Genomic DNA, 13,571 nt, shown 5'->3' with positions numbered 1-13,571 from the left:
ACGTGTCTGCCTGACAGCCTAATTTTAGGTAGGTATTGAAATCCATGATTGTCAATGCTATTTAGGTTGCTTGTTAGTCAAAGGTAAGCAGAACAGTTTGAACTATTTTTTGTGAATCGGGAAAATTAGAACAGTGAATTGAAAGTTTGTCAACTTTTGAACTTTGCAACACTTAGAGATTTTATAAAATCTTGCATTGGCATCATGCAACTCTCATTGGGAAGCTTCCTGCAATAAACTATAAATAACAAACAGACCCATAACTGGACAATGTGCATAGAGTAAGAGACATTGGAGCATTCAGTCCTAAAGGGGATGTCTGCATCAATCCCCTCCTCTCAAGGCCGACACATCTATGTGGGAGAGGATGCAGAAAGACCAGAGGTGGTGGATGACTCCAATGACACAGCATCTTCCAGACACAACAGAACTGATGCACAGATGAACTCACAGAGTTTGTAAAAGTATATACAAGACCTGCACAGGTTCAAACCACACAAAATCCTAGCAGGGATAAGGGGAAGTTGACATACCTAAGCAGGTTTCTTACCTAACCAAGAAGTTATTTGCAACTGATACATACAGAGAACTTTGCTCTGTTTCCTCAGTGGAGTGACACCGGGTATATCAACCATGGCCAGAAGTAGTTGGCCAATAAAAAATAGACTATATGGTGTGTGTGTGTGTGTGTGTGTGTGTGTGTGTGTGTGTGTGTGTGTAATTTTTGTTTATTTGTTTGAGTCATGGGGGTGCTAAAGTTATTATTTCAACTTGTATTTAAAACCATCCATTATAACTATATAAAAAATGATCTGCCCAGAGCACACATTATGGGCAAAGTTGGAAATAGGAAAAACATTTGAGAATTCACTATAGTAGTTCAGGCAAGATATAATAAGACTTGAGTCAATGTAATTATTACAAAAAGCTGAGTACTGGGTATTTTTGAACCATGCTTTTGAGGTGGGACCACTGTGGGCTTTGTTGTTGGGTTTAGATAACACAATACAAAACAATCAATCAATCAATAAACAATGGGGTCAGATATGGTAGCACATATGCTCCAGAGGCAGACACATAGGTTTTAATATGCACATATAACAACAACAGTTCAAGAAGCAGAGATTGTGAATTTGAGTGAAGGAAGTCAGACATGGAAGAGGCAAGAGGGAAGAAAGATGAGGTGAGAAGAAATTATACTATAATTATATCTGAAATTATAAAACAGAAAATAAAAATCAAGGAAAAATCCACTAGCTGTAATGATAACTAACACCACAGATGAGAACTCAAATATTTTAAAAACTGTTCCCTATTTCCCACTCAATATTGCTCAAGTCCCAAGAAAATAACACAGAAATAATAATTTCCTTCCCTTTGGATTGCATAAAGACTGTGTAGAGACCTCTTTCTTACTTATAAGAATTGTCCTAACAGAGTAGAAATGAGAAGGTACAGGAAAGGAGAGTGGAGGGGAACCGTTCCTTACCTCCTCCTCTTCAAGTAGAATGAGTCGAACCACGACAATGTGGACTGCGTTGCCAATGCTTGGGTTATGAAACAACCCTGTGACCTGGCATCAGAAAAGAAAAGCCACTTAATGTTGTCTGCATATATATGTTTCCAGGCTGATCATTGGTGTTGGATAGCCAAGGCGGGGGTCTTATCTCTGGGGAAGATTAATTTTCCGTCTTCCCCAAACTATTACTTTTCTATGGCTCTTCATGGTTGGTACTTTAAATCTCCTCAACCACAAGTGGCTAGTAAGGCCATGGATCTTAGGTGAGATCCTATTATTTCCTTTTCTCTAAACCAGTGTGATTTCTACTTTATACTAACTGCTTATCATTATATCCTCAGAGAAGCACAACTCTCAATTCCCATTGAAAAAGCTACTTTTCTCAGCAGACTACTACACAAAACCACAGCCAACATGCAGAGGACTTGCCCTGGGTTATCCATCTCTACTTGGTAGATCTACAGCACAGCTCCTGTACCCAGGACTTGGGAAACATCTAGACAAAGAGGGTGGAAAGAATATAAACTAATGGACCCAGAACTCTGCTCTGAGATTGTGTCTTCTAAGTATGACAGGGAAACTACACCTAAGAAATCCTAGCATGGCTTCCTAAACAAAGACTTTATTTTTTCTTTGACCTTTCTAGCCCAGGGTTTTTTCTTTATCAGTTAATCAAGGGATTGCTTTTTCCCATCTCAGCAGGACAAGCCACCTGTCTGGAAAGTAAAGCACAACAATGAAAACAGGAATCATGAAACTTGGGGGGCTGCAGTAGAAACTTATTCCGGTTCTAGCTCTTAGTACCTTGAGGAAATCATGTTCAGTTTCTTTGCCCAAGTTTTCCCATACACTAAGACTAGCTGAAATGGATGATGTAAAGCCATCCTAAAAATATCAAGTCACTTGGCAAATAATATAGTGACTACATATACACAAATGATGAATTATAAATTTTACCAGGGAAATTTTCCCATGCACATTTTTAAGGAACAGAATAATTGTCCTGAATTTCAATTACTGTATACTTGGGTGAATACTTGGGTGAGTGCATGCCTATGTGTGTATGTGTATGTATTATGTGTGTGGTGTGTTATAAGAAACAACAACAAAATTTCTTCTTATTTTTTTGTTTGTATCATTTTGAGACAGTATATCACTGCCTAGTCTAAGCAGGTACCCTCAGACTTGCAATCCCTCAACCTTGGCCTGGCAGATGTATGAATGGCAGATTGGTACCAACCATGCCTGACAAAAATGTTCTTTGATGAGGAGAAGAGCATCTCTACGAACATCTCTTTTGTCAGGTACTGTGCTCTCATGCAGTCTGTCTGTCATACCATATTCATGATGGTGAGGATGTAGGACTCTACGCTCTCACTTCCATGGTACTCAACCATCTTCGTGTCAGCCACCACAAGGGTCTCCACCCATCTGTCTTTGCTTATGGAGCGCCGGGAGAGGCTTCTCCTGGGCCAGTTTTTCCTCTCCCATTTCTCTCGCTGGAGCTCTTGCTTCTCAGAGTTACCTAGACTGTCTGAACATTAATCAGAAGACATAGTAACCAAATTATGTAAATCTAATGTATATTGTATATAAAAACATTCAGTTATATTTGTAAAAAACACAAGGCTTTATGATTAATAACATGTGAGTGCAATATGTGTCAAACAGAAGATCAACATAGGGGAATTTGAACAAAATTGAAATCTTACGAGGATATTCAAGAAGCATTTCTTTTACAATGTCCTGGTTCATTTCAGCAGAGTAAGTCTTTATAAAAGCATATTACAGTGGGTTGTGGTTGGCATATCTATAATCCCAGTTACTCCAGAAGTTAAAGTAGGATATCGTGGGCTTTCAAAGGAGTATTTATTTCAACACAAAGTGTTAAAAGGTCAGGAGTATAGCTGAGTGATCAAACATTTTGTTAGCATCTATAATGCTCTGAGTTGTGTGTGTGTGAATCCTCTCTCTCTCTCTCTCTCTCTCTCTCTCTCTCTCTCTCTCTCTCTCTCTCTCTCTCTCTCGGAGCTTTCTCTTTATTTTTCTTTTTCTCTAAATTATTCAGTATCAACCGTAGGCAAGGCAGTAAGCATACTAGGACTTAATTGTTGAATTTTAGCCTCATAAATATTTGATATCCATATTCTCTTTTCCATTTTACAAGCGAGAAAGTTGATGCACAGGCTAGCTGGTTAATATATTCCCCAAATTACTAAACCAATTCAGTCAGGAGACGACCAGGATTTTTCTGTCTTACATTAATGCCTTTCACATTTACTACAATATTCCTGTGAACATAAAAACACATAAGATTGAAGAAGATGTAAACAAGAAAAATACAGAAGGCTCAGGGCATCCTGACACAAGACACTGAAAAAAAAAAAACCCAAAGGATGACAGTGTGGCAGAATTCCTTCTGGCCTGGTGCCAGAGTGTAAGCAACTAGCCTTATTCCCTGATGGGCTATAACTGGCCTAGGTCCAGAGAGTTGCCATCTAGTCCTGATCCAAATTTTGCTTAGAAGATACCCTTTGGTTCTCTCATTGCCCAATGTGAATCTTGTCTGAGAGTTCCCAAATGATACGAAGGCCTATGCAAAACTTGGTTCAAAAACCCAGAAAACTGTGGTACCTGAGGAATCCAGAATTTGCACTTGGCATTCTTTATTTTTGTAAGCCTCATTCAAGTTGTTCTTAGTATTTATGGTATGGCAATCAACTGGCTACAGTGTAGATATTAAGAAAAGTATAAGTGCCCTGAGCATAGGGAAATCTCTTCAGTCCATTGAGGCTGGAGACCCCTGTAGTCTTGAAAGGCTAAGTTCTTTCTTCTCTCTCTCACCTCTTTTTAAAATTAATTTTTATTTAAATTAAAACCAATCTTAGTTTACATACTAATCCCAGGTTCCCCTCCCTCCCTTCCTCCCATTCTCCCCACCAACCTGCCATCCCACCCCCCAGGGAGAGTATGACAATTGGAGAGCCAGCATAGGACTGAACCAGGCCCCCCTGAATGTGGCTGTCAGTTGGGGGGCCTAGGTAGTCTATGTGGCCTCTGGCAGGGGAACCAGTATTTATCCCTAGTGCCCAGGAAGGGACTTTGGGAGCACATTCCCTATGGAGGGATACTCTCTCAGCCTAGATACATGCGGGAGGAGGACATTGGCCCTACCCCAAATGATGTGACAGACTTGATGATCCCCCATGGGAGGCTAAGTTCACTGTTAAAAGTGTCTCTGAGTCTTCTTTTGACAGACCCACAATGCAACATTCAACATGACAGTAAAGTCATATAGGTATCAGGCCTCCATATGAGAAACATTTGATATGTGAAGATCGTGGTTTGGAAAGCTTAATCTAAATGAAGCTATAGAGTAATAAGGGAAATTGAAAAGACACTATATGGAATTGTCCTTGAATGCCAGGATGCTGTTACATAACCAAGGGTCATACCATAACTTAAGAAAGGTCCACAGAAAATCAAAAGGGAATAAAATTACTGCTTCACCCCAAAAGGGAATAAAATTACTGTTCAGCCCAAGTGATAAGCAAGTCTAAATAGCTGCAGTGGATTCAGACTTGCTGTCACAATTGAGGAAAGATGGCTTGACAGAAGTGAGCAAAGGGGCTGGGCTGAGGGAGAGGTAACAACCCAGTCATCTTAGTTAGGGCTTCTATTGCCATGATGAAATACCATGACCAAAGAAACTTGCGAAGGAAAAGGGTTTATTTGGTTTACACTTCCACATCATAGTCCATCATTCAGGAATCCAGGACAGGAATCCAAACTGGACAGAAATCTGGAGGCAGGAGCTGATGCCAAGACCATAGAGGGGTGCTGCTTACTGGATTGGTCAGCATGGCTTACTCAGCCTGCTTTCTTATAGAATCCAGCACCACCAACTGAAACTGTGTGTGGTATGTAAATTAAATGAAAAAATAATTAAAAAAAAACAGGTTTGTATACAGCCCAATCTTATGGAGGCATTTTCTTAACTGAGGTTCTCTCCTCTCAGATGACTTTAACTTATGTCAAGTTGACATAAAGCTATGCAGGACACCAGTCTTGGATAATTCTTCTCAGTGATACAGTCTCTGTTGTTTGTCCCTTATGGACACCCTGTAGCCCTGGAAGGAGCTGAAGATGAGTTAAGAGGTAAACCTATATTCCCATCCTACTCTCTGTTGATCCACATGGCCTTGACTAGCTCACTCCTGGTGTATGAGGGGGTGCTCTCAAGCTCAGGGTATCTTGTTATTCTGAAAGATTCTCTCCTGTCCCGAGCTAACAGCTGCTTCTCTGGAATTTCCACTCATTAGTGCTTAGAAGCATCTAGAATAAGCTGTCTCAGACCTTTAATAAAGAGAGATGAACCCCTACTCCCCTGCTTTCTTACTAGTGCCATTATTTTGAGTAAAACCCTTGGTTTCGACATCTATGTGAAGCTGGCACATGTTAAACAAATGGGTGAAAGAAATAAAGCACCATGCAGATCTGGGTCGGCCCAAATTCTGTAATTTGGGGTTTTGCTTGAACATCTGAAATTGTACAATTGGAAAAACAATCCACAGTTATGTAAATATTGAGGGTAGTCTTGTGGGGGTTTAAAACATGGAGATGGTTAAATCTTCATTTGTGGTAGAATAATTTTCTATTTCCTTTCTACAATTACTTTACATAGTGAAGTATGAATTCCCAAAGAAGCCTTCAGATAATTAGTGATTTCTAACCTTTTATACCCATCCCTATCCCTCTGTCAGCCTCTTGCCCTTCTCATGGAAATGTTTCAAACTGCTGTTTTCAAATCTGTGTAATCCAGACAGTCAGTCACACAAGTTCCCAATTTTTGGAAGAGGCTTTAGCGGAGTTGGTTAAGTAAAGGAACCCCACCCACATGGATTAGATGGAACCTCCTTCTCTGAGGCAACACTCCTAAAAACTCCAAGAATGCACAGTGCTTTCCACTGAGCTCAAGTATTGAAGTGACTGATACAGGAGATCCTTTTTGTTAGGATTTTTGTTAAAATTAATTAATTATATATAATAATGAGTTTAATTAGAAACTTTTTCATGCTTGTATGTAACTATTTTGATTCCATTTGCCCTCAAAATTTCTTGTCTCTCTCACTCCTACTGACCTACTTCTACTTCCTAACCACCCCCACATCCTCTTTTCTTTCTTCTCTTTTTTCTTTATCAGCACCACCCTTTATTATCCTCATCGCTCTAGGGAATAATGTCACATCCAAACTCTGGTAGCCCATTCCTTCTTTCCTTCGTGGATCTTCTCAGTAACAATTTTTGGTTCCAATGACAACCTCCACAAGGAAGTGAGAAACACCAAGGAGAAAGCAATGAGCTCCTTGAAGAAATAGGTAATAGAGTCTCCTTCCAGTCCTTAAATATGGCATCCTCTCCATTTCCATATAGCTCACTCATCAAGAGTGGGCATCTGTAGCCCGTTCCTTGGGCTGTTACATCTGGAAAGATGCATTTCCCCATTGAAATGTCATGCAACAAGCACAATATTGAAAGCTCTAAAACCAAAGCAAGTCTCCGTATCAAGAGAACTATGTACTCAGGTCCCAACGTGGTTGTCTTTCATTGTGACAACTCCATATTGCACACAAGAGGTAATTGTACAGAATTAGGCTTTGTTTGTGAATACTTTCATCAGTAGAAACTCACTGGTGAGGACTAAGAGACCATAGGAAACTTCTTATGGTGTTATGGGTAAGGTGTGAAAGTCTTCATTGCTCAACAATTCCTCAGTCACCGAGCTAAAGGCAGACTGTCAACAGTGTTATGTCAATGTGTAAGCATGTGGGATTCATTACCCACTCTGTTGACTATTTAGCTTTTTGTCTTTCTTCTGCCCCCAGCTGCCTCCTCTGCATCTGGTTTTCATTGTGAGAAATGCGTCAGCACATTTCTATAAGAGGGTATGAAAGGGGGAAACACATGTGGGGCTAGATATCAAATCAGTTGAGTTGCTTTTCATGACCAAAGTTGGCAATGAATGAGATGGGCAAGTTATGAAACAATAATGTATCCAATTATTCCACATTCTCATCTCATTCTGATTATTGTTGACTATCTGAAGGGATCTTAAAATGTCTCTTTTATTTGTGTTCTATTTAAAGATGGTATTTATGAAGTTTTATAATATCCATCATCTCCTTCCTCTGTGATGTATTCTCAGTAAAGTAAGGACAGTGTTAAAACCTCTGGCCTTTGGTGGGGAGGGGCTAAATTTCATTGAATTTTTTTCTGGTGCTTTTACATTCTGTCCCCACCCAAACCTGGCTGGTACTTGTTTAATATATCTACTAAATGCCAATGTTTAAGCTTATGTTGCCTTACTTGTTCATCTTTACCCAGCTGTATTCACTTCAAATGTGACCAGTTTGGAGGGACAGAGAGCAAATTACCTAAGGCTAACAATATTTTTGAGCCACAGTGAGTGAGGCAAACTGTCTCTGGAGTAGAGATGAGCATCCTAGCTGAGGTATCTGGAAGCATGCCCAAAACCAGCTTGAAGAAATCAATACCCCTGGTGGCATGGCGTAGGGGATGCACATACTAGCACCACTGGAACTCTGCTAAAAAAGGCCATAGTCTACTTTCTTCCAAGAAGATGGTTTTCAAGCATGTGCTGCAACAGAATGCTGACAACTATACATGGGCAGAAGAAATGTATGTTTGCTCAACTCTGAGAACACTAGAGCTGGGAGCAAACTCACAGATGGTGTCATGTAATGGTTTAGCGCTATGTTTCTCTGTGGAGTCCTCCTGGATGCTATCTACCATCTCATGATCATGGCAGCTTTGGAGATCTTTGATGATCCTTTCTTTTAAAGGGAGGGGCTAAAATAAACATTTAAAGGGGAAATTAAATTTCATGTCCTTATTACACAGAGAAAACAATGGGAAAATGTTCAAGGTAAGGGTCTTCTAGGTGTCAGAATTCAGCAATGTTCCAGGCTAAGACTATAGGGATGGGGAGTGATCAACCATGGGTATAGAAATGTGTCATCCAGCTACCACTAGCCCTAGACACCCTTCTTTTATTCTTTTACTTGAGAGATATAGAGCCCTCTTCTACCCAGAACTGGATCCCAAACCTTGGCCAGGTACCTTCTTGGCTCTCTATAAGACCAGGATGGCGTCCCTATAGAATTTCCATTAAAGGACCATTTTTTTCTTATTGAGTTGCTCCTTGCAGAGGACCTTCAAGCATGTCCAGGATGGTGTGGATTCAGAGGGCTGAGACACGGCTGCTTCGTGCTCCTGTTCCTTCCTTGGGTAATTGTGAATCAATCATTTTAACTCTTCACATTGCAGTTTGAGGGTAGGTGATGGGCTGTTAACTCCATTCTCACCTCCAGGCCACCAACAAAATAGAACTCACTGTGGATCAACTAAAGTGACAGATCTGCTGCCTGTATTCCATGTTGGGCATACCATCTCTTATCCAGAAGCCTCAGAGGCCAGGTTGCCTTAATCTTCAAGTTAGAGTTTGACGTTACCTCTCCCTCTCTCTCTCTCTTCCCTTCCTTCTTCCCTCTTTCTTCACTACCTCATCACTACTCTACCATCCATATTATAAGAAGTTTATCATAATTTTTTACATTATTCACCTACTTGTATATTTTGCACATGTCCATGCATGACATGGCATTCATATAGAGATCAGAGGACAAATTACAGTAGTTTGTTCTCTCCTTCCATGTGGACCTTGGCTCTGTATTTCTTACTTGAGTAGGCTGAGAACCAAGAACAGCAAGATGTGGTGGAGAAAGTATCATGATAGAGACACCATGCATTATATAATACCGGGCCTGGCAGAACATTTATGTAATGCTTTGATAATTTGAAACAAGATAAATTTAAAAAGTACTATTTGCTTACAACATGTCCTGGCTGACTTTCATTTATGAGGCAGCCTCCCCACTATCTATTTCCCAATATCTGGCTCTTAGACCCTATGTCCTCTTCTGGTTATTCCAGTGGGAGGAGGTTGTAACTCCTTTCCAAAATCTTTATCTTCCTTCCATCCAATCTGGGTTGTGGCTGACTGCAGCTCCTGTAGTAAATGTGATCTGACAAGTCCCCCACACCTCCATGACAAGAGTAGGTCACACAGCCCAGTAATCCCTTCCTTTAGGAACTGACAACTGAGCCCCACAGTCTAGCCTAACCCTAGGAACAGTTCTAATAAGCAATTCAATTCATAATATTTAGAGTTACTGGGAGACTCTCCTTGGACCTTAAATGTTCAAAACATAACTCAAAACCAAAGAAAATGGAAAAGCTTACCCAAGCCAGGGTAAAGTCACTTTAAGATTGTCATATACCATGGAGCAAATATCATACACAGCTAGACCTTCCAGATAATCACAGTCAGAGTTGGACCTACTCACCCAGGTCCATTGCAAACTAGAAATTAACTTGTGGAGACTCAGCTGGAAGACACAAAGTACATGTGACTGACAGCACAACTCCCTACAGCCTAGCTTAAGCCATCTGAAATGAAGACAGAGAAATCTCCCCAGCCACAAATAAAAAAAAAAAAAAAACCAGCTGTCAACTTGCCTTTTCCAGGTGTCCTATAAATGTCACCATAAAGAAAACCACTGACAGCAACCTTTGGGATGCTTGTGCTTATACTGGCTCCAGTGGATTTTCTGAGTAATCACAGCACAGATGGCTAAAAACATTGAAGTCTCCCTTACCTGTGCCACGGAAGAAACTTTAGTAATGTGTCACTAAATGGCTACAAGTAGAACCCTAAAAAGCATGATGCTTCCGGTAGTACACAACCAGGAAGTCAACTGTCCCTTTTACACATTATGAGAGAAAGAAAAAATGATCAAATGGTGAAGGTATTTATTTACCTAGAACAATGTTGAGCTTCTGGTCTAGAATCAGCCCAGCTTCTTCAGTTTGCCATAGGATTTTCTGGTATTCATGGTGGTTATGATGATGTAAAGGCTGGCCTATGTCTTCTTAACCACTGAAGAAACCTGTATATCTTTCTAAATTGTCCTATGGGATATTTTTTCACTATCTTTTGGTGATTTACATACTAAAGATATAGGATGGCATAGACAAGAATGGGTGTAAATTAAACAGAATAACCCTAATGCTCCCTGGCTCGTCATTATTATTTTGTGTTCCTGAATAAAGAAGAGCCCACTTGTGGAAGGCATTTTGAGTGAACTAACTCACTTGATACAAAGGCAATGCCATGAGGGCACATGAGTGGTAAATGGTATTGTATGTTTTTCCAACCTCACACATTGTAAACTCTGCTATGGGAGGAGTCTCTTTTGCACTAACTGATTTTTTTTCCTGCTACAAACACAAACCTTTTATTCAGCAAGCATTTCTTTAAAAGGCAGAACCATGTCAGCTCATAGGGAACTAAGAATTTCAAGGCTTCCTTCAAAATCTCCCTTTAATACAGATGCAGGACTCTGATGCCTTGGAGAAGGCACCTCTGTCAGAAGTTCTCACCAGCAGCTGTTACAGGAAGAGTTGTCCTCACTGGATTCCTACAGCCTATCCAGCATGGGTGGGAGCATCTTGAGATACAGACTTCAGTACCCCTGGAAGTTTACCCAGAAGTCAGTGGCTGAATCAAACTGTAATTCTACTTTTATATATTTACAAAACTACTGAATGATTTCCACAGTAACTGCCACCAATTTACATCTCCACCACCATGTAAAAAATCTCCCTTCTCAGAGAAGCCCTAGTCCCTACTTCACAGGACCTGTCAGATCTACATGACCCCAACTGGATGGCATTCCCCTACATATGGAATTGGGGTGGAGGGATTGGAGGGGAGGGTGGTTAGAATGCATATGAGAGGGCAGAGAGGGTAAAAGGGAGGGAAGGAGGGAGGGATGGAGGGAGAGAGGGAGAGGGAACTGGGATCGACATGTTAAAATAATAAATTAAATTAAAAAAAATGCTTTGACTCCAAAATTTAAGTTGAAGGACAAGTTACTGGGGAAAAGGATTTCTATTTTTGTTTCCACAGAAAATGAAAAGATGTGGATTCCTTCCAGACTAATGTGGTTTGATCAAGCCAGACTACCTGAAACAGAGTACCAGGTGATCCTACATTCAAAACAGCTGGACAAAGCAGCCTTACAGAGTACAGCCAGGATTTCTGAATCTTCTTCGAATCCCCCATGACAGCGCCCCTTACCAGCAGGAAGTAGTTTGGAAAAAACGACTCCCAAATTCCCAAATATTGTCTATAAATGTTTGTTTTCATTTAAATGGATTTGGTTATATAAAATAAATAATTTAAAAAAAAAATCTCCCTTCTCCATTATCTCTCCTATCCATTCCAGCACTTAGTAGCTGTTTTTGTTTTTACAAAATGCATTCCTACATGTATGGGGTGGTATTTTATTGTGGCTTTGACTTGTATTTTCTTAATTACTAATGCTGTATGGTCTTTTAACATACTTAATGGCCACTTGTATGTCTTTAGATAAATTTAGATAAATGCCTATTAAAGTGATTTACTTGTTTTCTTAAATTGCGCTATTTGGGGATTTGATTTTTTCCCCCACCAATTGTTCATTACATATAGTGGCCTGCAAAAACATTTTATTTTTCTCATATATATATATATATATATATATATATATATATATATATATAATTTTTTCTTATTTCACATATCGATCCCAGTTGCAAAAACATTTTCTTTCATTGCTTTGCTTGCTTTGTTTTGTTTCCATTGTTTTCACATATTATGTGAGGTGAAGTCCCAATATTGTGGGATATGTGTACACTGTGGAGATGTATTGCTGTGACTGGTATAATAAGAAGCTAAGCAGCCAACAGCCAGGCAGGAGAGATAAGCAGGACTTTTGAAAAACGGGAAGTAGAAAGGCAGAGTCGCCAGCCAGAAGTGAAGAATGTAAGACATGCAGGAAGAGAGGTGACAGCTGTGAGGCACATGGAAGGATATAGATTAATATAAATGGGTTAATTTAAGTTGTAAGAATTAGTTAGGAACAACTAACTAAGTCCGAGCTTTCTTAATTACTAATAAGTCTCTGTGGGCTTGCAGCTGACAAGAAACTATTACATCATTCATTCTTTTCTCATGGATATCATATATTTTTAACCATAGAGTTCATCAAGGAGTATCTCAATGGAACTTGACAGTTAGTAATGCCATGACATTAGTATCCATCTGGCACAAAGTGAGCTGGAATCAGCAGTTTCAGATGATGCTGAAATGTGACTTAAGTTTTCTACCTGTAAACTGAAGTTTGGAAGATGTGTCTAGCTAGCTCCTTGGGGCCATCCTGAGTCCCTGTGGGCTGGATCCTTGACCCCCATAGCCAGGGCACTGCTAAAGAAGCCTCAGCTGGAGAGTGGCTGGCTCCAGCTAGATCTGCCTATCAGCACGGAACATCCTGAGTCCCAGCCTGTGGGCATCTTTGAAATGCATCCCTGGTCTTCTGCTGGAGCTTGATCTTTGACCCCCATCACTGGGCCCCTGCCTGAGGAGAGACCTCCTAGAGAGCTTGGACCACCCTGAACTACAGACATCTGACCCACCTAAGCCCACGGGGATGGGGGGAGTATCATAGAGAAAGAGAGATTCCACCTGCACCTACAGCAATATAGGAAAACACCTAACAATAGAAAGACAAGCATAACACCACCAGAATCTAGAGACTCTACACTAACTAGACCTGAGCACCACAAAACAGATGAAGCAGAAGAGAACAACTTAAAAAATATAATCATAAAAATGGTAGAGGTCCTCAAAGATGATGTGAGAAAAATCCCTTAAAGAAATGGAAGAAAAAACAAACAAAAAATTGGAAGAAATGAACAAATTTCTTAAAGTATGGAAAACCAAGAAAAAAAAAAAAACAAGTAAACAGGCAAAAGAAATGGTTTAAGACTTGAAAACTGAAATAAACACAAAAAGAAAACACAAACTGAAGGAATGCTGGAAATAGAAAAACTGGGCAAATGATTGGGAACTACAGACACGCAAAACCAA

At 40.1% G+C, this 13,571-nt stretch overlaps 1 protein-coding gene across 1 annotated transcript in view; it reads right to left on the bottom strand.

The window, feature by feature from the left end:
• Adamts12 (ADAM metallopeptidase with thrombospondin type 1 motif 12) overlaps nucleotides 1-13,571 on the bottom strand; it is a 268,207-nt gene that overhangs the window by 118,785 nt on the left and 135,851 nt on the right. Inside the window, exons 4-5 of the mRNA XM_051182555.1 lie at nucleotides 2,857-3,053; nucleotides 1,490-1,573 (exon numbers count right to left, since the gene is read on the bottom strand). Coding sequence (XP_051038512.1) covers nucleotides 1,490-1,573; nucleotides 2,857-3,053 — 281 coding nt within the window. The remainder of the gene's footprint in view (nucleotides 1-1,489; nucleotides 1,574-2,856; nucleotides 3,054-13,571) is intronic.

Source organism: Phodopus roborovskii, unplaced genomic scaffold (assembly GCF_943737965.1).
Source record: "Phodopus roborovskii unplaced genomic scaffold, PHOROB, whole genome shotgun sequence".
Lineage (NCBI taxonomy): Eukaryota > Metazoa > Chordata > Mammalia > Rodentia > Cricetidae > Phodopus > Phodopus roborovskii.
This window is presented reverse-complemented; position numbering and strand designations above follow the sequence as displayed.